Source organism: Vidua macroura, chromosome 13 (assembly GCF_024509145.1).
Source record: "Vidua macroura isolate BioBank_ID:100142 chromosome 13, ASM2450914v1, whole genome shotgun sequence".
NCBI lineage: Eukaryota > Metazoa > Chordata > Aves > Passeriformes > Viduidae > Vidua > Vidua macroura.
In genome coordinates, this window is record NC_071583.1 from 6,871,395 (window position 1) to 6,896,133 (window position 24,739).

At 47.6% G+C, this 24,739-nt stretch overlaps 1 protein-coding gene across 1 annotated transcript in view; it reads left to right on the plus strand.

The window, feature by feature from the left end:
* The first annotated feature begins 10,092 nt into the window (after positions 1-10,092).
* The window catches only part of PRICKLE2 (prickle planar cell polarity protein 2), a 104,022-nt gene continuing 89,375 nt past the window's right edge, over positions 10,093-24,739 (plus strand). Inside the window, exons 1-2 of the mRNA XM_053989700.1 lie at positions 10,093-10,167; positions 10,431-10,516. Of these exons, the coding sequence (XP_053845675.1) occupies positions 10,126-10,167; positions 10,431-10,516 (128 nt within the window). The 5' untranslated portion in view covers positions 10,093-10,125. The remainder of the gene's footprint in view (positions 10,168-10,430; positions 10,517-24,739) is intronic.

The following is a 24,739-nucleotide window of genomic DNA, read 5'->3' on the forward strand; positions in this document are numbered from 1 at the left end:
TTTTCTGTGCTGGTGTTTATTTCCAAGGTTTGGGTTTGATTGTCCCATGCAAAAGGAATGAGGGATGGGAAGAATGTTGTTTATATGGAGCCCTGCCCCAAACCTATGTTGGAGTCTGTGGACCAGGGACCCCCTTGGAGAATGGCTGTGACCACCCACTCATGTCCTGCTGGTTGCGGCTGATGCTCCCAAATTTCTGTCCAGAGAGGACTGCTCCAAGGTGCATAATATACACAAGCACATCTCAGAGATTTGCCATGCATTGTTCAGACATGTCTGGTGACTGGCTGGTGCTGCCTTCAATGACCAGGGACATCCTTGGACATGGCATATAAGAGAGACAAGCAGTTCATTTTGAAATGTTTCTGAAGGATGAGCTGGGATAATGGGCCTGGTCCACACCACTTCTATTGCTATGGAAAGAAATGTGCAAAAAACAAAAACCATCTTTCCTAAATTGGAAAGGATAGTATCAAATATACAAGAAAATTCAGGCAGGAGAAATTTGGTTTAAAAGGAAGCAAATGTGGGGACCGCCTCCCAGGATGGCAGTCAAGTGTTGAAGTGCAACCAGTGTTACATCACCACTGCCCCAGATACTGCAGGTAAGAGTGAAATTGCAATTTCTGTCTTCCCTTATATGTTCCTCATGCTTTGTCTCAGAAAATGCGGCAGATCTCTTAGTGCTGGCAGTTCCAGCCTTTTCCAGCTTCTATTTTTTCAAAGGAGAGAGGATTCCTCCCTTGTGCTGTCTGAAGCACTGACAGATGCAGAAAACAGAACATGTAGTGTTTCAAAAGCGCAATTCTTATTTTAAATGACCAATCTCATAAAAATGTCTTTTCTATAATTTATCCTTAATAAATTATTACAAAGACTTTAAATGTGAGCTACTGTGGAATTAATACACCGACCCTGAATCCTATTTAACCTTCCAGCCCTGTATAATGAAAGGTCATTTTAACACTTTCAGTGCTTAGGTTCTGTGTGATTAGTGCTGAGGTTCTATTACAATTGCAGCACTCTTCTTCAGTCTCTTTGTGCAGCTTCAGAGACAGAGGTGATTGCTTAATCACTTTGGCCTTCTGCCCCAATGATGGGCATTTTTCTTGTACAGAAAAATAAAACACATTTTGTTGAAGGCTGTTGGAAAGGCATGTCTCAAGGGATTAGTCCTAAATCAGGACGTTTGACTCCTTTCCTTCCTTTCCTCACAGCCACACTTTGAAAATTGAAGAGTGCAGAGAAGCCTGTTCTGTTGAGTCTTTCCAACACAACTCCTCAAACAGATGATTGAGGGCTGACTCAGAAGAAAGCATTCTGTCAGGGGAAGAGCACTGAGGTGAGACACCTCCCATTACCAGGCAAAGGCACAGGAATTCAACCCAACCCAGGCCTCATTAACAGCTGAAGTGGCTCAGGCCATGCCTTAAGTTCTCCCATCACTTGAACTCTTCAAATGGAGAACTCTTTCAATCTGGTCGTTGTAAGAGACGTGTTTCAGTTCATCCAGAAGTCACAGCCCTTTGTAATGTTGGTGACTGTTGTGGGAGGGGATGAGTCCCTCTGCAGTACAGATTCCTGGAGGCAGCTCCGGCTTGCATTGAGCAGGAGGAAGCTGATGACCGAAAGTGGTGCCTGTCAGTCTCACTCCAATATTTTCCAAGTATTTTTGCCTGTGAAGTGATCCAGGCAATTGGAATTGTAGCTTTCCAGAAGCAGATTTAGCTGACAAGTTTCTGACCTCTCTTTGCAATAGCGAGATGAAGAATGCTAAGAAGTTATTTTCAGCCTTCACAGAAAAGTCTGAGTTTCCACTTCAAAGTTGGCTTAATTTTCCAGTTATTTAATATTAGCAAATATAAGGCACAGATTTCAGAAAAAAAAAAATAGCATTTTGACCTAACCCAAATGCCTTTTATAATATATTTCCTGAGGAGGTTTCTTTTGTTTGTTTGTTCCAATTAAAAAAAAAAAAACAACTATGAAATTTTCCATAAAATTACTTCTGCCTCTCTCTACTTATAAATATTGGTTCTGAAGTGTTTGGAGATGTGATACGTTGACTGTAAGCACAACAAGATCTGATGTAAGGTACCATTTTAAGCAAGGGGAGGTAGAAATGCATTTCTCCTTTGTGACACTGATCCAGGTCCTTCCAGGCAGGATATAAAATGCCGCAGCTGAGGCCATGCCCATCAATCCATTTCCACCAGGAAAACCTCAGTTCTGCTGGGAGCAGAATGGTTTCCACATTACATCTCCTCACAGGTTTTGGCACATGCCTGGCTCTAATGATCAGTCTGAGCCGCCAGCAACAAGATCAAGCTGCAGCTAATTAAACATGTGTTGGTAGTCAGTGTCTCCATTTCCAAAGAGACAGTATGAGGAGAAGAGCCAGAAGTCTGGAGTAATCTCTGAATACAAAACCCTTTGTATGTGGGGCAAAGGGTGCAGGGGGAGGCAGGGCTCTGATATTCTCTCTTAAAATCATTACTTGGCTCCATTCATATGCTTATAATTTCTTCATCCTTCTTTAGTCTGCGCCAACATTTCAGATGAGCAATTAAATTAATCCAGTCTTTTCTGCATTGTCCTTTTCTAATCCATCCTCGCTGGCTTGCTGACCTTCCTCTTTGAAGCTATTCACGGCTCGCTGCCTGCCTTCCTCAGCCCCACACAGAAAGGAGCACTGACTGTGAAACGCTCTCATTGCTCCTGCTGCCGGAGCAGGGAAGTGGGAATGGCTCCCTGCAAACTCACTGGCAAGAACAGACATGCCCAGGTTAGCTGCTGTTACTGGCAAATAAAGCAGCAGTAAATACAGGTGGTGCCTCCAAGCCCCCCCGGCGGGTGGGAGCGAGGCCGCCTGCAGCACAGGATGCAAGCAGGTACCAGATGCTGCCAGAGGCTGGAGCTGTGGCCTCGTGCATGGCTTGGACTTCCCAGATGAAATTTCTCAGCTTGGTCCCAGGTTGGAGTAGCCCTTTGGAGCAGGATGCACGTGTGTTGTGGTGGGAGCATGCAGCTCTGCACTTCCCACTGAGGCTGCTTAGAACAAGCAGGTACACACTGGTGGCAACCTTTCCCTGCTTCAGTAAATACAGCATAGCTGAACTGGCAAACAACTGAGACCTAGAATTTCAAACCACGAGCTGCTGAAAGGAGATGTAGGGCAGCAGTGGCCATGGAGGTTTGTTTCCTGGCAGCACAGTGAGTCTGAGCCTTGTCTGTAGAAGCAGGAGGCAATGGCCTTTCTTCTTACCTGTGCTGGGGTTCAGCTGCTGCAACACTTTGCTGTCTGTCTCTCCTTCACTGTTCTCCTCCCAGGGTATCCCTGAGCATGCCATGTCTCCTCAAATCCCCATGTCTCAGGGGAACAGTCCACCCAGGTCAGTGGTACAGGTGATCTAAGGAAAACCCAGCAGATCACTCTGCTGACTCTCATTTGAGCTGCTGCTCCATTCAGGTAGGGCAAATGGAGAGGTGATACCCTTCAGATCCACTTTTTAGAGATACTTCTAAATTCTGCTGACTGAATTGCATGAAGTGGGGTGTCCTCAAGACATTTCAACAGCTCTTGTCAACACCGACAGCTTCATCCTGCTCTGTGTGGAAAAATGCAGTGGGTGTACCTTGTGCTGGAGCAGAGCTCACCTGGAATAACCCCTGAGAGCTGCTGCCTGCCCCAGAGAGGCTGTTGCCCAAGATAACCTGAGTGTATCCTCCTCTTCAGCTTTCCTCCACATTGTGCAAGTGGTATGTGGAGCTTTCCAGGTACGACTGGCATTCAGATTTCACTAATGGCATTTCCCATCTCATCATTCCCAATGGCTTGGGGCTTTCAAGAACTCAAATGTATGGCAGCATTTAACTTGGGAGAACCAGAAGCTTTTGACAGCAGGTGTGTCCTGGGCTGTTTGCTTTGGCTAAAGAACTGGTGCTTCCAGCAGGCAAAAATAGCACCTATATAAAACCTGATAACATTAGTGTCTAGAAAAGAAACAATCTCTGGCATCTCAGGGCCACAGACAGTTTCCTGATTTTTTCCTTTGGCCAGCTACCTAATTTCTCATGATCTGAGCTACCACCAGCAGCCTGGTTTTGCTAGGCATTTCTCTCCCCTATTTATAAGCAGGTTTCAACCCTGTAAAATGTTAAGTAAAAGACTCTTTTCTTTTTCTCTCAATTAAAAGAGACAATAAAACAGCTTTAAAAACATGAGTAAAAGGACCTTTCCACCTGCAGGGTGGCAAATTAATGATTAATGTGAGGGATTGCAGGACATCTGTGACACTTCCAGTGCTGTGGCAAGGGAAGGGGCAGGATGGCTTCACTCCTGCCAGCTCACCTCCTGCCGTGCCTGCTGACACCTGCCTCTCTGCCAGTTGCCCTAAATTGGTTTGTTTTTCCTTGTCTTCATAAATGTTCCTGAAAAGTCAAAGTAGCATGGCAGAAGTGTGAATTTACAGCATAAAGCAAATCATTCTGCTGCACCAAAGAGAGCCCCAGAGAGTGAGGGGAGATAGTAGAAAGTTACTTGTTGCTATAGCACTAGGATGTTGTGTGCAAATTGGCAGAGTCCCACCTGATTGCTTTGTTTAGCCTCAAATTGAAAGGCATTAAGCAACCACGTGAATCGGGGCCATCTCCCACCCCCTTTGTCAGAGAGGCTGGGGGAGCTGTGCTGAGGGGTTCCTGAGCTTGACAGCAGAGAAATACAGATCTGGGAAAAGCTGAAGCACTGGCATTTCATTCTGGAGATCAACAGCCTGACGGATGAGCAGAGGGGTTGGAAAGGAGCAGGAAGGAGGGAAGGGGGCCTGTGACACTCTGCCACGCTGGTACCAGAGGCCAGGGTCCCTCCAGCACCTCAGCAATGCCCAGCCTGCCCAGTCTGAAAGGGGCAGGTCCCTTTTTGAGAGGGTAAGTTTTATGTCTCCACTTGGCTCTGCATTTCATAGCAGGTGCTCCTCTCCACAGAGTGGGACTGGGCTCCAAGTTTTTATTGGTGTGGACTCCAACTCCCAAATGCTATTTACAGGGAAATTGAAGACCGCCTTCAAAATTAACAATAGATGGCTATAAATCTTACTCAGTTACCTAGCAACTAACACAATAAAATCCTAAGGTTAAAAGGAGAAGGGTTATTTGGAGATACCTTGGGGAGCACATAATGGCCATTTGCATTCCTGGGTGGGAGGACACAAAAAAAAATTCCTAGGATATTTACAAATGAGTGTATTGATGAAAGAAAAAAGGTGCAATTACTCAGTACTTTTTTAATCAAAATACCTCAGAACAGAGAAATCTAACAAAAAAAGTAATAGTCAAATGGCTGTGATAAAGAGCACTGAGAAAATGTATGGTGATCTAAGAACTTGTAGAAGGGTTTGTTAAGTTGCTAAGCCCACTTTGTTGCCATTTGTGACATTTGAAGTGTGTGTACTGCAAAGTATCCGTGTAATAAACGTTCCAAGTGAATCTGACCATTAAGTGCCTGATGGAATATGCCCCAGAAAATCCTACGCAGTGCAAAAAAAATTTAAAACCAAAGTAACATAGCATGATTCATCCCGGCCTGGGTTCCTGTTATGCACAGCACAGATTGAAATTCCATATCCCCACCTCAAATTTGGGTTTATGTACAGCCTTTTCTGCCTGTAGTAATCGCAAATCTTGGAGCTGGAATGAGTGGAAACACTGAGAACTCCTAAAAGACCCTCATGGGGGCACATTTACCCAGGAAGAAGGAGGCTTGGTGGAGGAATGCTGCAGCAAATCAGATGTGTAGTCCCCATCACACTCCTTCAGCAGCTGTGGCACTTAGAGGTATTTTTAAACCCTCCTTTTGCTGTTTGAAAGGCTTCAGACAATAACTTCCTAATAACAGTCAGACATTTATTACCTTCAGGGTGCTAGATGGAGACAGGATTCATGTTGAGCTGTAATTCACCTGCACAGGCTGCTGGCAGGAGGAACCACGAGGGAACTGACTCGGTCTGTAACAGCCAAATTCACCTTGACATCACAGAGGGGAGAAATGGATGGGTCCAGCATAAAAATGAGAGCTGCTTTCTGCCTTACTCCACTGCTTGCTGTTGGTGCTACCCCTGCCTTGGTGCTGATGGTCAGGGCTGGACTGTAAGAGGCACAGGGGTGTCAGAGCTGATGGAGGGATGCTGAGAGCTTCCTGCATGTGAGTATTTTGGAGGTGATTTCCTGACATGAGACATGGTTTGCAGGATAGAAAAGTCAGGGGCACTTTCCTGGAAAGACTAGCAAATTTTCCTGGCTTCAAACACAAAACTGTTTTGTCTGCCAGCTAACTCCCATCCAGAGCTGCTGGACCAGAGCTGGAGGCAGACTTTCCATGGTCTTTGGTGGCACAAGTCGTCCCCATATTTCCCATCCCCTGGTTGCAGCTACTGCTGTGGACCTGCAGCTCCTCTTCCCAGGTGGTAAGGACTGCCCACTGGGCTTGGACACAATCACTGCTGCTATTGCACATGCTGGTGTCCCACACGGGATGGAGGCCACCAGGAGAACAGAGCCCTAATGACAGCTCTGCCCTGCATCCCAGGCTGCTCTTTTGCACAGATCTATCCCATGCCAGTCCCTGTTCCACCTACCTTGTGACCAAAAGCTAATGCAGGAGCTGTATTTTACCTCTCCCTGAGCTCTTTGATTTTCATCATAATTATTTTGGTAGTATCAGGTACAACAGGAAGCAGGAAGCAAAGAGCATCCCTGTCATTTCCCTCCACAACTTCAAAAGGGAAATGGGTCCAACTCACAGTGCATGAATGGAGCAAACTGGGTTTTAAACTGGTTTAGTCATGAGAAGGGCTGGAAGGAGAGTCATCCCTAGGCAGGTTTGATTGAAACAGAAATGGGAGTGGAAGATCACGCATGGAACAATTTAAGTGACAGCAGAAACAATAATTTGTCAGCCAAACTGTCTAGCATGTATTATACATGTGTGTCTGTTTCTGAGCCTATTTGACAGCAGTATCTGACACCCCCCACCTCCAAGCTGAGTCTGCCTCCACTCAAGAGGAAGATCTCCATATCTATAAAAATAATCATGCAAAATCCCCTTTTGAAAGTAGCTCTCATGGTAGCACAGGTAGGGCTGGAGCTGTATTGCTGTCCCCTGCCTACCCAGCCATGCCAGGATGGTGCATCATCCCCTTTGCACATGGTGAGAACAAGGGAGTGGGAGTTTATTTCCTGAGAGATCTTTACTCTTGGCAGCTTTTCTGGGGGAGGAAAGAGAAGAGGAGCATTCAGGCCAATGAGATAATGTATCCCCTCCCTTTCCCGAATGCATCCCAGAGATGATGTTCTGGCCTGGCTGTTTCCTTACGGAGATGGAGCATCTGAGCATCCCTAAAAGTGGATGGGGTCCTCCCGAATAGCCCTTCATTTACCCTGGATGTCTCAGACCAGAGAGAAATTGTTGTTCCCAGGAGATACTTAGGTGCCCAGGAGTCCCTAAAGACCTGACTTCACTGGGGTCTGTGCTACCCGAACATTTTTATGGCTCTGCATGGACCTGATTCCCCCAGACCCCTCTGCAGGCACAGCAGAGCAGAAGCAGTGAGAACCCCCTCACCTCTCTTATCTGCATCTTCTGCACTCCCAGGCTGAGCCCTCATTTTCCCTCTTCTGAACACGCTGATGCAACAGCATTGATGTTCAGATCCTCCCCTGTGCCTGCACTATCTGCTGGCATGAGCCGGGAGGACACAAGCAAGCAGGGTGACAGGGAAGTTTGGCAGCTTCATGGACAGCTTGGGAGGGAACCAGCCAGCCTTGTTTTAGGTAGCAATTTAGGACTTGCATCTTCATCAGAAGACTGGAGCTGTGATTCAGTACAGCCACACCTCCAAGGAATTTATCCTCCAACTTTGACTTACATTTGCTGTTTTAAACTCATAGCAGATGTCCTCACCAGCCCTGTTATTGAGGGCGCACAGCATCTCATGCAACAGCAGAGCAATTAAAGAGGATTTGCAGGTCACCTTTAAAGCATTTCCCACAGCACGTTGAATCTTGTTATAAGTCCTGTATCCAATACTGCTTTTATTTCAGCAGTTTTAATTGGAGTTTTAAATATTCTGAATCTTATGCAAGACACTCAAAGTGCTGGAGATTTTCAGGCCTTCTCTTGCATGACAGCCGCTCCTTGAAATCCCATTGTCCTTCTGTAGAGCTAACAGTAACTCAGCACCCTGATAATGTATTAGACATTGGATACAGGCTTGAGATGTTTCAATATGAGGTCAAACCCGTCTGCAGCCAGTTGCCCACTGTGTGATGAAATGTATACTTGGAGAGATTGCCTCTTCCCTTGAGAGTTTATAATATATTCCTGCACCACTGTATGAGTTGGAAACTGGGAGAGAAACCAAGAAGGAAAATGATGAGGAACTTTAGCAGAAGGGAGCAATAGAGAGAAGCTTGGAGGGTTTTGGAAAGGTAAAAATAGCAACCACAGAAAAACAGAGCAGGGAGTATTCAATATTTTCTCAGTGCCATGAAGAAAGCCCATGAAGAAGGAAATTTTCTCCATGATAAAATTCTCTATGTGGAGGGTTTTTTTTTTTTTCCTTAGGTTGGGTTTGTTTGTTTTATTTGGTTTTTTTTGTTTGTTTGTCTGGTTTTGGTTTGTTGGAGGTTTTTTTTTTTGCTTTGTTTTTTAAGGAAGCACAGTATTTATAGCAGGAGAGAGTGAAAATCTCCCTGAAACTTTTTGTCTGAGACTCTTCAAAAGGCCACCTCAGCTACACAGCTCCCAGCCCCATTTCAGCCTCCCAGGGAAGAAGATACAAGAGAAGAATTGACAAAAATGAGAACTGACTAAATGAAAGAAATTATCAAAGGGTTACCATTTTAACCAGCTGTGAGGCAGCAAGGCAAGGGAACAAAGAGGCAGGGAAGGAGGGGAAGGACCTGACAGGATCTGCAAACAACCACAACCCTGGGTGAAGCTGTGAAATGCTAATGGCGAAGCTGCTCCAGCCCCACTGGGGAAGAGTTTCGGAGGAGCCCTGTGCCCTGTGAAGCGTTTGCTGCTCCTCCTCTCCCCACGGTTCATTTCGCTCTGCCTTGCGCCAGATGTGCTGTTTGATTGCAAACCTCAGGGGCGTGGGGGGGGGGCATTGCTTTTAGTGCACTGTATGTATGACAAGAGTGGGCTGATGCATGGGCAACCCCCCGGCTCCCAGCCCCATGGATTCCAGGATCACAGCTCCCGGCCCCATGGATCCTGGGATCACAGCTCTCAGCTCCATGAATCCCAGACTCCCAGCCCCATGGATTCCAGGATCACAGCTCCCGGCCCCATGGATCCTGGGATCACAGCTCTCAGCTCCATGAATCCCAGACTCCCAGCCCCATGGATCCCAGGATCACAGCTCCCAGCCCCATGGATCCTGGGATCACAGCTCTCAGCCCCATGAATCCCAGACTCCCAGCCCCATGGATCCCAGGATCACAGCTCCCAGCCCCATGGATCCCAGGATCACAGCTCCCAGCCCTGCTGGCCCACAAGTAGCTCCGGGAGCACCGTGAGCTCCGGGGCTGTAACAGGTGCTCTGTGTCCCGCTCCAGCACCTCAGGCCGCAAATATATTTCCTGCGACAGTGTTCTTCCTGCACCCTGCTCGTGTTTGTGGGCTAAATCTGTTCTCCTTGAGGAGGGGATCAGACGCCCGGCAGGAACCCGGGATGATCGCTCCCTGCCTGGGCCAGTAAAACCCCCCTGCAGGGCGCAGGTAACCTCAGCGTGCGCCCTGCAGAGCCCCACCTCTGCCCTTGGCGAGCTCAACTTCTTTATCGCCACCCAGCTCTGATAACGAGGACATCGCGCTGCCCACTGCACACCCGGCCGAGCGCGGCCGGGGCTCGGGGATCGAGCTAACCCCGACGGGAGCGCCGGCAGCGGGCGGGGGCAGCCGGTCGCTGCCGGGGCGGCGCCTGCCGGGCCGAGGGGCGGGTGAGGGGCGGGAGCGCGGCCGAGGGGCGGCCGCCGGGGGGGCGGGACGGGCCCGGACGGGGCGGCCGCTGCTGCCGCGCACTCGGGCTGGGCTGCGCCGGGCTCCGCGCCGGGAGCGCTGCCATGTTCGGCCGCGGCTCCCGCAAGCGGCTCTCCAGCCGCTCGGTGAGTGCCGGGGGGGTCCCTCGCCCTTCGCCCCCCGCCCCGCCCCGCTCCAACCTGTGGCTCTGTCCCGCCGCCCGCTCCGGCAGGTCCCCGCCGCCCCCATGTGCCGCTTGCTTGGGGTGCGTCCCCGCTCCAGCCCTTCCCCTGCGCTCTCCCAGCCGTGCGGGTGCCTTTCCCCCGGGCGTGCCCCTTTCCTGTCCCCCGGGTGCCTGTTCCCGTCGCCCTCGTCCCGCAGCCGGCGCTGACTCTGCTGTTCCTTGCAGCTGACGGCGTCGGGGGAGCCGGAGCGGGGCCAGCCCTGCAACACCTGCGGGGACCAGTGCCCGGGCTTCGCCCTGCACAAGTGGAGGTAAGCCCCGGCGAGACCCCCGCCTTTCCCCCGGCCCATCGCCCCCGTCCCATCGCGGTTCTCCCTTCCCGGGGCTTTGCGGCGCCCTCCCAGTTCCGTGCGCATCCGGCGTGCAGGTGTGGCTGCTTTGGGAGGGCTTGTGTTAGTCCGAAGCGCGTTGCCCACCCACGGTGGGGGTTCTGGGGACACGGGTGGGCTGCCCCCACACAGGTATGCCCGTGGCCGGTGCGGGGCGCAGCAGGATCCAGATGCGGGACTGGGGTAACTGGTTTGGCAATTACCAACTCGCAGCTTCTCCAGTGCGGTCAGGAGCTCGTCCTGCTGCTCCGGGTCATGCCAGGGGCTGAAGCCGCCCTCACCTGTCAGGGACAACCTGGGTGGGGTGGGAAAAATGAGGCTGAAGGGGTTCTTGCGGTCTGCACCAAACCGCTGCGTGAAACTCCGGCAAAAATGGTATTTTTGGTTATTTCTGTTGTGTCTCTTTACAAACCTGACAGTGCCGGTGCCTGCTAAGCGCAGCAAGCCCTGGCCTTCTCCTGGGTCAGCCCTTTCTCCCCTCCCCAAATTCTGCTGCGTCGAAATGAGTTCCTGTTGGTGTGCGATCTGGGACTTGGTGATATTAAATCTGGGCTGTTGCTCCTGGGAGCTCTACACAGCCTTAGTAGGCCAGGGAGCCCTTGGCGACCTTTTAACCTTATTTTCAGGGTTTACCCTTTTCTCCAGCATCTGCTGTGCTTGGCGTTCCTCCAGCCTCTGCCCTACTTCTCAGAGCTGTGTCTCACCAGATTAGAGCTTGGATTCAGAGCAAGGATGGGGATTGATATATTCCTGTTGAGTTGAATCTTAATGTTTAGCCTTGCAAATCATTGTTCTCTTCGGCATTTGCCCCAGGGTGTGGTGGGACGGGTTCCATAGGCTGAGGTCTGCCCTGAGGGATTCACAGCAGCAGGTGGGGCTGGCCGTGGTCCTCTGGCTGTCCTGGATTTCCTCGTGTCCCTGCAGAGCCGCTTTGTAATCCTTAAAAGTGCCAAGGAGAACTTTCAAATGCAGGATAAAAAGCCGTGGTCACCAACAGTATTTCTCCCTTGCTCCAAGGACTTGTGATGTGCTGTGCTGTGCTTCATGTTTCCTTATGTCAGAGAGCACATCTGTACAGTAGCTTTTGAAGAATTAAGTGAATTTTGATAGGATCCCACCAGAGGCCAAATGGCCCAGCAGAAGGGGCACACCACTGCCTGGGGAGTGTCAGATGAGAGGGATGTTGCAGCTCTTTTCAGATTGTGCTCTCTGCGTTGGCACACTGTGCCTCTAGGCCAGATCCTGCCAAACCCCATGTGCAGGAGCCTCCAGCCTGCCAGGACTACCCATAACCATCTCCTTTGCTGAGGGCCCCCAGACATGGGAGAGGATTTTTGCTAAAACAGTGTGCATTTTTCCAGCAGCTTTCTCGCAGGAAAGAAGTGGTTATGTCCCCTGGGGCAGGAGAAGGATGGGTTCCCTTTGGGTATGGGTGGGGTCAGCCCCCAGAGGCATTGCAGCCTTTGTGCTCCAGCTTTGCATCCCACTGAGCCGGTTAGACCTTACACCGAGTTTCCTTACACCAGGACTCGATTAGCTGAAAGCCCTCCTGCAGACATTCCCATTTAATTGCCTTGATGTAAGAGTAATTACGCAATTAAACCAAATAAAGGCAGTCTATTTGCCAGAACACAATAGAGAGGAAATGTGTTCATTTTTAACTAGCCAGTGGTCTATTAATGCCAGGAATAGGTAAGCAGACAAGTTATTCCCAGTAGTTTGTAGGTCGAATACATGCTGAGGAGCCTGTGCCCTCTCTGTGCAGGAGATGTTGGAGTCACTGATTGGTGGGGCTGCTCACCTGAATGAGACTGAAAAAAACCAAGGGTTTGCAAGGAGATCCTCAGATTAGGGGTATAAATCCAGATCAATTTACCAGTAGAGATTTGTAAGGCTTTTTATAATCCTATGACAGCAGAGTTTTGCTGATAAATGTAAATGGGGCGGGTTTTGCTTCAAAGATGCAGAGTGGTGATAATGCTATAGGGAATTTATAAACTTGCAGACACTGAAGCCATTGCTGAGACAGGCATGGTCTATACCTAATGATGCTGGACTGTGTATTTTCTACTTACCTGTGATTTTAGGTGTGATCTGTGCAGGCACTCCCTCAAGCAAGCAGATTGCTTTGTTAGATGATGAAGATTCCTGTGTTCCTCTGTTTCCTTAACAGCCACTATTCTCGGAGATGGCTCTGAGCATTCGTTGAATTTATCATTCCTAGAAGCACAGGCATGCTTCCTGAGACAGGGAAACCTCTTGAAAATAAACTGTATTCTGCAGAACTCTTTTCAGAATATGCCTGGTCTCTGTAGTGTAGGTGATGTGCAAAAAGATGACAGGGGATTGTTAAATAATTAAATAACGTCCCTGGTTTTTGAAGTTTGTGGAATCTTTGTAATTTTATTCTGAAATTATAATCCCACATTCAAGGTAGTGGGTGAATGATCCTGTAGCAGTGTCAGTATATTTAATGCTAATGTGATGGAAGCAAGGAATTGAAAACACCTCAGTAAACTAGAACCCATCTAGAGCCTACATCTTACTCCCTCAAAGAGCTCTCTTCTGCATGCCACAGATCTCTGCCTCTCGTTGGGAGGCAGAAATTCAATTTTTAGTTTTAAAACATTTAGTCCCAAAGAGGAAAAAGAAACTGGTTTTTCTGAGAAGGTTTGGGGGCGAAGTCCATGAAGACACAGCTATCAAACTATAACCAGTAAAACCCTGAATTTCTCATGGGCTGAGCAGAAAAACGACTCCTTCCTCTCGTCTCATCACTTTCTGCTGTGGTGGGTTGTCAGCAAAGTGCCAAAGGACTGAGTTCATCTGTGTGGGCTCCAGTCTAGAAAATGGAAATGGCGTGTACGTAACCAAATCCTCATTAATAAAGGTGGCTTTGTGTGGAAAAAGGGAAATCAAATTCAATAAAAATTGAACTCCTTTGGAGCCCGGTTGCTGTTTTCTAATCAGATCTGCATTACATTAAACTGTGTGCCATTCAGCTTGTTAACAAGCTTTGGCATTAAATAAAGCTGTCACTGGAGTTTGGTGAATGAATAGCCATTAGCAGTGTCTTTTGCATAATGTCTTGCAGAGAAAAGCCTTCGAGGGAGGTGGTCCAGGAGCAGGGAAGGGAATTTATAACCTAGTCCCGGTGCAATTAGTGTGAATATGCAAACCTTAAAGGTGACAAATGGTTCACTTTTGCTGCTGTTAAGCTTACTGTGAAGAACTAATTTCAGGTTTATTCTGGGTGAAGTAAAATTACAGCCTTAGTGCCTCAGTTAAAATAGTGGAGCCTTCATGTTGGGAGATTGGCATGTGTTTAGCACACAGAACCATGGTTTGTTTGCTCCTGGAGAAAGCCAAAATACTCTTGCAGTTCAGCAGACCTTGCTGTTCCCTGCTCCCTGCCTTCTCCAAACCCACCAACTAAAAAGATAGATGCAGGACACCCAGGTCTCAGGATGGTGTTTGAGCTTGGTGTGAGGAAGGGGGGATGTGCCACCTGGTTTGCAAAGCCTGCAGGGGCAGTGGCATACGGCTGGTTTCTGAGGGAAGGAATTTGGATACTGTGACAGAGAAGACAATTTTAAAAATAGAGTCTGAAACCCTTTGGAGAAGTCTTTGTTGCCATAGTTATTCTTCTGGTTTGCAGAAGCATTTGAAAAGCAGTAATAAACATGACATGAAGACAAAGACTGGTTTGCCAGGGTTTTAGTTTCAATGTAAGATTATGTCTTACATCTTTTCTGGGAGCATCTTTTTCCTTGCATACGTCACACAATCTTTGTCCCTCGGAATCACATTTTGCCAGGGAAGAGATCTGCTTCTCTTCATACGTTGCTGTCACAGGTTGTGCTCTTAATATCAGTGGTGCGTGTTTGTACAGCACACAGTGCCTGGCCCTTGCCTTTCAGGGCAAATTTAAGTGACCTGATGTAGTATTCAGTGATATTCCATATTAGCAAATTTTGCTGCACACAGTTGTTTCGAGCATTTATTTATTTATTTCCATAACTCAGCATCTTGCTATAATCTACTGCACTTGGTCCTGCTGAAATCTGATCTCATCTGGCCTTGTTGGATCAGGGAGCATCTGCAAAGACAAACTTCTCATCTTCTCAGGAGAGAGCTGCCTGGAGATCCCAGGTGATCAGCCCAAAGGGTTGTGATTGACCACTGGATCACAGAAACCTACAGACAAAGGAAAAGAGACGTGTCTCATGAGACAGTGACCCAAAATGTGGTGGTGGACCAGAAGCCCTGTGATGTTTGATGTTGTTGGGTGATGGTGCACAAGTCGTTTTGCAACTCCCTTCTCTGCCTTGTTGACTGTAGGCAGGGAGTTGCTCGTGGCAGTGGATATTTGTTTTGTTTGTGAGTTTGTTCAGTGCTCTGGAGATTGCTGTGCACGAGCAGTGAGAAATTCTGTGTGTCTGCAGCCTTTGTCTGCATTCCTAGGGCTCTGATCCGGCCCATGGGAGGTACACCCCAGCAGGCTCCTGTATACATCCCTGGGTGCCTTTGGATCTCCAGTTTGCTGCCTAGTTCCTCATCCAGAGAGCAGAAACAAAAATATTTGTAACACAGCACATGAACAAATAACACCAAATTCTGAAGCATTTGTTTCTACTCCCAAAAAAAAAAAAAAAAAGTACAGATTATTGCTTCCATATGTTTTCAGCATTTCTCATAGGTTATGTCTCTTCCACATATACACTCCCAGCTTTTCCCTGGCATGAATAACAGGCTTTGTGCCTCTCTTCTTTAGGATTCAGCTATTCCACACTTCCTTGCATGTTTATTTGAAAGGATTTGGAGATGTGAGAATAGCAATACCTTATCTTGAATAGTCTGATGTTCCTGTCACTGCCATGGTGAATTGTACTGGCCTGGAAGGTTTTAGAAAATTCATCATTTTGCAGTTGGGAACCTGCTGAAATGGGCAGAATTCAGCCAGTGCAGGTCTAGCCCAGTGCAGATCCATCACAGCACTCCTGAGGTGAGTCCCCAGGGGCTGCTGTCCCTGGGGGACCTGTTCCTGTCCCTAGGGTTGGGCAGGAGTCACCTGCTTCCCATAGATACCCTCACCCTGGCAGAGGGGATGCAACAAAAAATCAAAGGCTGGTTTTGTTTGCTGATTTTAAAGCCTTTCACAAAGCAGTTGGTATCATTAGCTTGTTTTTAATTTATTTCTTGTGTGCTTATTTGGTCACAGGTTCAGAAAGGAGAAGCCACTCCCTGCCAGGTTCTTCAGTGACAGTCAGTGCCCTTCAGCCCCTGTGCCCAGGGTGGTTTGGCGTGGGTGGCTGTGTGCACTGGGGCTCAGCTCAGGGGGATGCTGCACTGTGCACTTGGCTTGGCATCACTGACTTTTCAGCTGTTCTATTTTCTTACACCTGAGAGATTAAACACTTGTGTAAGTGTTTGGAAAATCAGGTCTACTTTTCTGGGGGGGCTTTTCACCCCCATAGTAGTAGGGAGAGCAAGGGTAATGAATGATGGCTCGTGCTGCTCCCACTGTTCCAATAGCAGCTTTACCAGGGGCAGCTGGGCCACTGGGATGGGGGTTTGGGTGGATTGTGGTGTAGTTATCAGCTTTGCCCTGCCCTGGGACAATTCTTTTCCTAAATGTTGAGTGCACAGTTACATTTAAGGAACTCCCAACCATTTTTCCTGACTTGTGGGTTCCATTTCTTTGTGCCCTGCTGCTGAAACAGCACTTGAAACAGCACTTAAGACAGCCAAGACTGATAAGGTATCCTGTTTGTGTTGGCTGGGAGACACAGTATCCACATTACCAGAGCATTACAGTGTCAGAGGCAGTGTTGTCCCTGGCAAAAAGCCTAAAATAAATTCTTTAATTTTTTGTATGCGATATACAAAAGAGCAGGTGAGGTATGTATTTGTTTCCGGGCAAGCCCAGGGAGCCTGTTTGAAGTCCTTTACAAGCCACTCAGGATTGTGTTGCAAGAACTCAAAGGCGTTTGGACACTTGTTGATTGAATTTCAGCTGAGCACAGAGCCCTGTTCTGCAGCTGCTCTAACTGGAGCTGCTCTGCCTAGCTCCATTGCCACTGAGCCGCTGGCAAAAGCCAGAAAAGCAGAATTTCTCCTAGGGAACAGGCAGTGTGGGTAGATTTTCTGTCTGTTTTGAAGTGGCCTTGTGCAATTCTATTTTTATGAATGGTGTGAAAAAAAACACTTATAAGCTGTTGCAGGATTTGAGCTGATTTTGTGGGGTTTATTCTGTATCTGGTGTGATTGTGAATTACACTGATGATGGATAGCTGTCTGCAGAGCAGACACACTGAATTCTGAGTTTGTGTGATATTTTACTTCTAAACAAATAATTTTAAAATTTGGTCGGCTTGGGTTTTTTCTTTTTTTTTTTTTTTTTTGTTTTTTTTTGTTTTTTTTTGTTTTGTTTTGTTTTTTTTTTTTGCACTGATCTTTTTTGGAAAGTGACTACAACTGCTTCTTGGTATGCAAAGAGTAGAAGTTTACCTGCCTGGTACGACACAGTGGGGTTTGGCATCCCAAAGGCAGAATTTGGCTGGTGAGAACTTTGCTGGTGCCTCAGCCACGGGGCTGTGCTGCCGGACACTGGCACAGCACAGTTCCCTCATGGAGCCTTTCGAGATGGATTTGCCCAGGAGAGACCCACAAAACTTGGAAGCAGGATGGGTTGGCTTGCACTGAGATCTCCTAGAAGCAGACAGCTGTTGGTGCTGGGGGCTGCAGTCGTGGATTTGGGAACTGTGTAGGCTGTGATTTAGTGGGACGTGGTGAATGATTGAACAGCGCAGTGCTGCAGGATGTAAAATGTCCTGAGCTCCCTGTGCACCCACCCAAGCCCAGGGAAATGGGTTAAATCGCTCGTTGAAGCCTCTGCTGAGCTGATGAGAGGGAGGAGGTGGGAGATGCAGAGTTGTACTGGTCCTGTGACATGCAAAGCTGAGCTGTCATCCTTATCCCCTTCCCGAGCCGTCCTGCCGGTGCCCCTGGCCGGCCGCACGGATCCGCGCTCCCCCGGGGATGCTGTGCTGCGTGTGGCCTGTGCTGGGCAGGCAGGAAAACTCCTACTGCTTTATTAGAGGGTTTGCAACAGGCCTTTGTCCACCAGCGTGGTGTGGCGTGAAAGAAAAAGCTGGCAGCCGCCGCTTTGGTGGGATAAAGGCTGGAACCCGGCGTCCCCGCTGGAGGGGCCGGGCGCAGCTATTTGGCTGACGCCCACTGCGCGCTGCCCTCTTCTTTGTTGCTCTCGGCTGTAGAGAGTCTGTTCAGTGTTTTCAAGAGTTTTTCTTTGGTTTTGTCCTTTTTCTGTTTGCCTTTCAGAAGTCAATCTGCAGTCTTTTAGACTTTTTCAAAGACATTCTCCCCCACTCATCCCCCCCCCCCACCCCCTCCAGTAATCCATCCTTATTACACCAGCGAGTCACTCTTCAAATAAATGAATTGCGTTTTCATTGTCTGGCTCCTAAGTCTATCACGGAGTTTAAGGATGGCCGATAGTATCAGCTGAGACCTTTGGCAGCTGGCTTTGCAGTTTGTGGTGCTCATTTGGCTATTTGCTTTTTTCTCCAATGAATAATCTCCCAGCCCTGGTGGTAGAAAGCCGGACCCTTCCTGTGCTTGTAGCATCTCTGCGGTCACTATCTAATGTTGAAGGAATTTGTAACATTAGCAGAATTGTCTGATGTGAGGAAAACTAATTTCAGGGTAAACCTCATGAGCATGGCTGTAAAGAACATTTTTCTCATGCTTGCAGACCCCAGACATGCTTCAGTGCAGTCCCAATGGTCAGAACCTTTCTCAATTCCCCAGTGCTTGGGTCAAGAGGTGTACAGAAAACTCAGGGTGCTCCTCTCTGCTGCTGGAGAGGCTGTTGGTTCCCACATGCGGCTCTGCTCTTCACAGGACCCTGATACCAGAGCTTATCACTTGGAGAGCTCAGTGTGACAATTATTCTCACTGCGCAGCAAGACACTTTGTACTCAGCCATTGCAGCAAGTATTTCATCCCCTATCCATTGCCCTTGTGTGGATGCTGCCTCTGAGGTGATAAAAAACATAATGGCTGCTTTTGCTGATAAGGAGAGTGTGTAAGTATAATTACTGAAATCCCTATGCAGAGCTCTGTGGATGGATGGAGAGTCCTTCTCCCTGTGAGGAGTTCCTGTTGCTCTGGAGCCTGTTGGGGAGAGCATGAGCCTGCAGCTCCTGGCAGCTGAAGTGGGAGCTGCTTGGACACAGCTGTGAGCAATTAGTAAAGGATGTCTTCCTCCCTCCCTCCACTTTCTTTCCTCCTCTTCTCTTTGAAACCAAGTCACAGGCTCCAAGGAGTCCAGAGGAGAGCTCAAGCAGTTCAGGTTTGAGATGCTCCTGGACCAGCTCAAAGGTGGCCACAAGCGGCAAGGTGAAGGTCTAAGGATCCAACCCAACCTTGCAGGAAGCATACTGCAGCCAAGGATCCAGAGATTATTTAGATCAAGCCAACAACAACAAAAAAAAATTTCCATGGCAGCAGTAACCATAGGAAACCTCCTCAGCATGTCTTGGGTGGTTCCTGTTTCCCTGCCTTCATCTGTTTGCTTTGCAAGTGGAGCAATGGTTGCAAGTGCCCCTGGTGTCACCAGGAGTGGCCCATGGGCCCTGCTGTCCCCAGGGTCTTGGCAGCCACACTAGGGGTTGTGTCACTGCTCCTTGATTTCTCTTTTGCTCTAGTTGGTAAAAAAGATGCTTTGAGAGGCTTCTTTAGATGCCATAAAGTCTCAAAGCCACTTCTTTACCTGGTGTCAGCTCACAAATGTGCATTTGATCCTTAAATACCCAAGGCATAAAAGCGAATTGTCTCCCAGGGTCCAATTCTTCTTCTTTTCTATAGCGCCTTAGAAAGATACTTTTATATTCCCTCTGGCTCAGCTAGTGATGCTTGGCCTTCAACCAAGACAGGGAATCTAGGACAAGAATCCCTGAATGCTCTGAGAAGAGCAAGATGAGAAGTTATAAAAAACCACAGCATTTTGTTGGCGGAAAAAAATGCTGGTAAAAGATTTTGTTTAAAAAAATAATCTGGAATATTTTTGATCAGCTTCATGTGGACACATTTACAGGAGGGTGTAAGAGGAGGCTTGTTTTCCTGGGTAGTGCCTCCTCTAGGAAATCCAAGCTGTGAAGTGAATACAAATGCTGGAAATTGAGAGGTTTTGCAGTGAGTCACTGGAAGGGATGAGGAACCAGTTGTTCTGGTGTGACTGTGCTGATGACAACCAGCTCTTTGATCTGCCAGGACAAAGTGACTGTGTGGAAGCACCTGAGGGCTTGGGCATCTCAAGCCAGCACCCAAGGGTGTTTGGATCCCCCTGTCTCCCTCCCTCCCTCCAAGGGCAGTGTGGAGGTGTCCTCACGGAGCTCTGCAGAGCAGATGGGCCCTGCTTGCAGTGCCAAGGTATTGCACAGAGACAGGTTAAAAAAAGATGTCTCCTTCTGTGGGAGCATGACACAGAGAGGGAGAAAATACATCGTGGTGCCAGGAACTGGGATTTTGATGCTTGTGTAGCAGACAGTGCTGCTCTGACCTCTCCAGGCTGTTGGGTGCTTGTCATGGCAGGGTTTGCTCTGTGGAGAGAGACCTGGCTGCTCTTTGACCCATCTGCCTTGGGTGGAGGTGGAGCCCTGTGCAGGGATGCTGCTGAGCTTGGTGTCCCCTGTCTTGCCCTGACTCTTAGCAGATGATTTAATACCTGTTTTTGCAAAACTCCAACTCTACCAAACTCAGACTTTTGCTTGAAATTACACATTTGAAGAAGTGGAAGCAGGATGGGGACAAGGCTGATTCCCTTTCTCCTCTCACCTGTCAAACAGTGGGAGCACTCATCACATTGCTGTGGCTGGGCCCTATTACCTGCATTTGATGCCATAAAGGCCACGTGTTTAAAGTGCAGCCCCTTTAAATGTCAGATGTGAGAAGAACTGGGACGTGAGAAGACAATAAAAGTTAATATTCTAAAGTCAGGTTTGTGCAGCATAGCTTGGATTTTTAATATCAAGTGCATAATTTATTACAAGGTGTAGCAGTTCGAAATACATATATTTGAATATGATTTAATATTATCTTTCCTTTCAGTAGCAGGAACACTGCTGCTTTACAATAGAAAAATGATTTCATATTGCCACGTGACAGTTTCAGCTTGTACCTCTAATAGACGTGTGATTTGCTGAAGTGTGAAGGCTATCTGATAAATGCATGAATAATAAACCTATATTGTTTGTTCTGATCTCCCTTTGTCATTTTCAAGTGTATAAATAAAACATTTTCACATTGGACCCCGTGCAGTTCCAGCCCAGACTTATTTACTTTCTGCTGATGTAACTTGGAAGGGACATGAATCTTTTAGTCTGACAGGAGAAATCAGGTGGCATCATTATTGCATGTTGCGCTCGAAATGATCAAATGTAATGTTAATAAATATTTTCCTAAGAAAAGTTATAAGTATTTAAAGAATATTTTTAAACAAAGAAGAATTTGTCTCATGTACAGCAGAGGGCACTCGGCATCGCTGCTGTACTACTCGGCTGCTGCTCCAGCTGCCCAAAGGGGGAAAAAAATCCCTGTGCTTATATTATAGTTTGAAGAAATGAAATACTCTCTGTGTGTTTGCTTATAGAGGGGTGTGAGTGTGTATATAAAAAGACGCAGGGTGGCGTATATATAAAAATAATCCCAGCCCATAATGTAAAACTTAAATATTCTTAGTGGTTGCTGAAGTTAGGTGAAGCACATGTTGTGTTGATTAATGCTCTGCCTGCTGTTGTGCTGAGCTTCAGAGAGGACTGAAGTGTGAGAGGAGAAAATGAAGAGGCCCTGGCTAATGAAGGGTTGCAGTCTTCATCTTCTTGAAGGCACAGAGTCTGGAGATAGCCTAGGATGTTGGGAACTACCCAAGCAAAGGAAAGATCTTGAAAGATGGATAATATTGGAGGGTGAAGAATTAAGAGTCCTTCTGTCTATAAAAGCAGCAGATCTGGGAGCTTGGGGGTTCTGTGCTGGAGTTTGCAGTGCTGAGGTCTTGTTCCCAGCAGCACCAAAGCTTGTGGAGCTGCAAGGCTCTTGTGAAAGTCCCTGAGATTGTTCTTATCTTTACTGTATAAGTTATCTGTGTAAGGAGATTTAATATATCGAGGTTTGTGCCTGGAGCAGAAGCAGCCCTAGCCCTGAGGATGCTGTGTAAGGGCTGGATGCTGGCTGGAGTGTTGTTGGTTGGAAGATGAAGCACCTGCTTGCTGGGGGAGGGACCCCATCCTGGAGGTACAGAGGTGTGTGCTTCAAGGTCCAGAGATGATCACAGAGATTGGTGCCATCTCATCTTCTATAATAAGTTTTTTCCAACAAAAATGGGCTTTTTTCATTTTGTTCCCTTTAGCTAATTGCTTAGACACTGCCAAGGTACTGCCAAGGTGTGTTTCCAGTTTAACTCTTAGTGCACCTTGTGTTTTTCTTTTAAGAGGGAATAAAGAACTCCAAAGCCAAGTCCTTGATCAGCTTTTGGCAGCATTTTAGTGCTGTTAAAGTATTCTGTGCAGTTGGATTTTGTGCTATGCTTTGGGTGATGTGTTTCATGGTAAAAACCATATAATGCCATGCTGAATTTTCAGATTTTAGTAATTAATTCAAGAGAAATTCAGATTTCCTCCTGTCTCCCCCAGTGAGCTGCTTGCGTTGGGCTTAATCTAAATCTCTCAAAGCAGGGCTCCTGCAAGAGTCTGGAAATGTCAACACTGTTGTATAAAATATGGGTCTGGTAACAAGAATGAGGGTGCATGTGGTTCAAGATAACCAGTTTATGCAAAATACACAGCTGGGTGGATTTTGCTAGAGAGTATCTGTGGAGTATAATGATCAGAGAAATATGGAAATGCCAGAGGGGCTTTATAATAATGGGTGCTAATTATGATGAAATGGATTTGGGTGGTAGGGAGTAATCCAAGATTACAATAGTAAGGTTTTTTTTTTAAAGTAGCTCCTGCTATTTGGGAGGGCAGCAGAGCTCCTTGTTACATGGCTTAAAACAGCCTCTCCATGGGATTGTCGCAAGCAGCGTTCGCCCTTGGCTGGTTATTTCACAAGGGCTTGGTACAGCTCAGACATGACATATGTGAGTAATTTCAAGGATACAAGCTGGCCCACGTGCTGCAAAGCACCTTCTCACTAGGATAAAGATGCTGTTATATCATTGTGCCTGGATAATTACTTTTCTGGAGGTGTCACTGGAGCTGGGCTCCGGGATGTGGTGTTTTGTCCCATTATGGTGGTTCCTGGATTGGTTCCTGGTGGTTTTGGGGCTGTGAGAACAATATGGTGCTGCCACCACCAGTTAAATGCTCCTGCCTCTGCTGGTGGGCTGGGAAGTACTGGGAAAACGCTGCTGGGAATAAAATGTTGCAGTTCTGGGATTGGGACCAAAAGCAAGTTGTAACACCACAGCCTGGAGCACAGGATCCTGGTTCTGCCCTTCTGGCTACAGGTTTTTGGGCAGGAGCACATGTGTAGAGCCAGGCACGTATCTGCTCGTGCTGTTTGGCTTTTCCTTTCTTGTAAGGATTTGCTGGTCTTTTTTCAGTGCTGACCATGCCACAAAGCACTGGACTTAGTACACAGAGTGCCTCAGGTACTTGTCTCCTTGGGAAACAGTGGTTGTGAAATGTTTTGTTGCTGTTAACAGAGATGTGGCAATGCAGAACTTGAAAAGCTGCACTCCTGAATTGTCCAGCCTTGTGCTGGAGACCAGCAAGCCTTGTGACTCACCTTAGCCAGTGTCAATAGAAATGAAACTATTTAAATACACAATTAAAATATGTTGTTATGTTAGCATGTGGACCTCCATGCAAGCTTGCTCTCCAACTAGATCAATTAAAGGACCCCCATGGAAGAGATGTAGGAGGCTGGTTAAAAAAAAATCCCAGTCTTAACTGCTTGTTTGCTGCCAAGTAGATTTTGGTCTGAAGTGAAAGGCATAAAGGCACCTGGGTTTGGGGGATTTATCTCCACTTTGGGACTCCAAAATCTTGTAGGCAGTGAGAAGAAATGTGTTAAAAAGATGCTGCATTCTTCCTTTCAGAGGATGAAATCCAGCTGCCCTGTGTGCTGGCACACAGTGCCCGAGCCCTGGTAGCAGAAAGGGTTGCTAGCCATGGCTAGCACATCGTAGTGATTCAGCTCCACCATCTCCCTCGGCTTTTCCAGATGATCCAGGAGCTTGAGTAGTTCATAAACGGAGTGAGTAGCCAAATGGACCAATAAAAGGAGTTTGTGGAAAGGCCCAATATATTTTATGAAGAAAGAAATGGATCCTCTAATGCGAGGGTTGTGTCTTGTAAAATTTTGCAGGGCTGCAAGTGCTGTTAAACACTGGCTTCCTGCTCCAGCCGCTCCTTGGAGCGCACGCAGCAACTGCCGAAACTTTCCTTTTGACCTGAACTCTTCCAAGTTTGGAGTGAAATCCTGACCTTGGGGAAGTCATGTCATGAATTTCCCAGGGACCAAGAAAGTGGTCATCAGAGCAAGACCTGTGATAACAGTCTTCGAATAAAATCTGTCTGGCCTTTGTGGGATTTTTTTAGGCAATGTGAAACACAGCTTTACATCTTAATGCTCTTTGATGGCAACAGCAGCAGCTGGAAGGCCAACATTTGGCCTGACCATGGTTATTGCTGGGAAATGCCTTTGTGTGATCCAGGAAAAGTGAAGCTGTTGGATGTGAGCAATGAGTGAGTTTGCAGAGTGGGATGCTGCGTGCATGCGCGGTGCTTCCAATGATGGCAACCCAAGGGGTGAAATTTCAGCCCGGCACAGAGGGCACAGAGGTGATCAATGATTTAGATCCCACCTCTCCCAAGCTGTTTAAAGGGTTTGAAGCTGGCTGTAGCACAGGGAGCTGGGGTGCCCTGCCACCTCAGGTGGCACCATCTGTAGCTGCAGAGATCTCATCTCACCATGCCATCCTGAATGCTGTAGGATGGGGAGGCAGCAAGTGAGGCACAGCATCACTGGATGTGGCATTGAAAGGATGGGCAGAGAGCTGCAGGAAAGCAGAAAACAAGGATCTTGCTATTGATTCATTGTTTTCTGTGTCTGCACAGG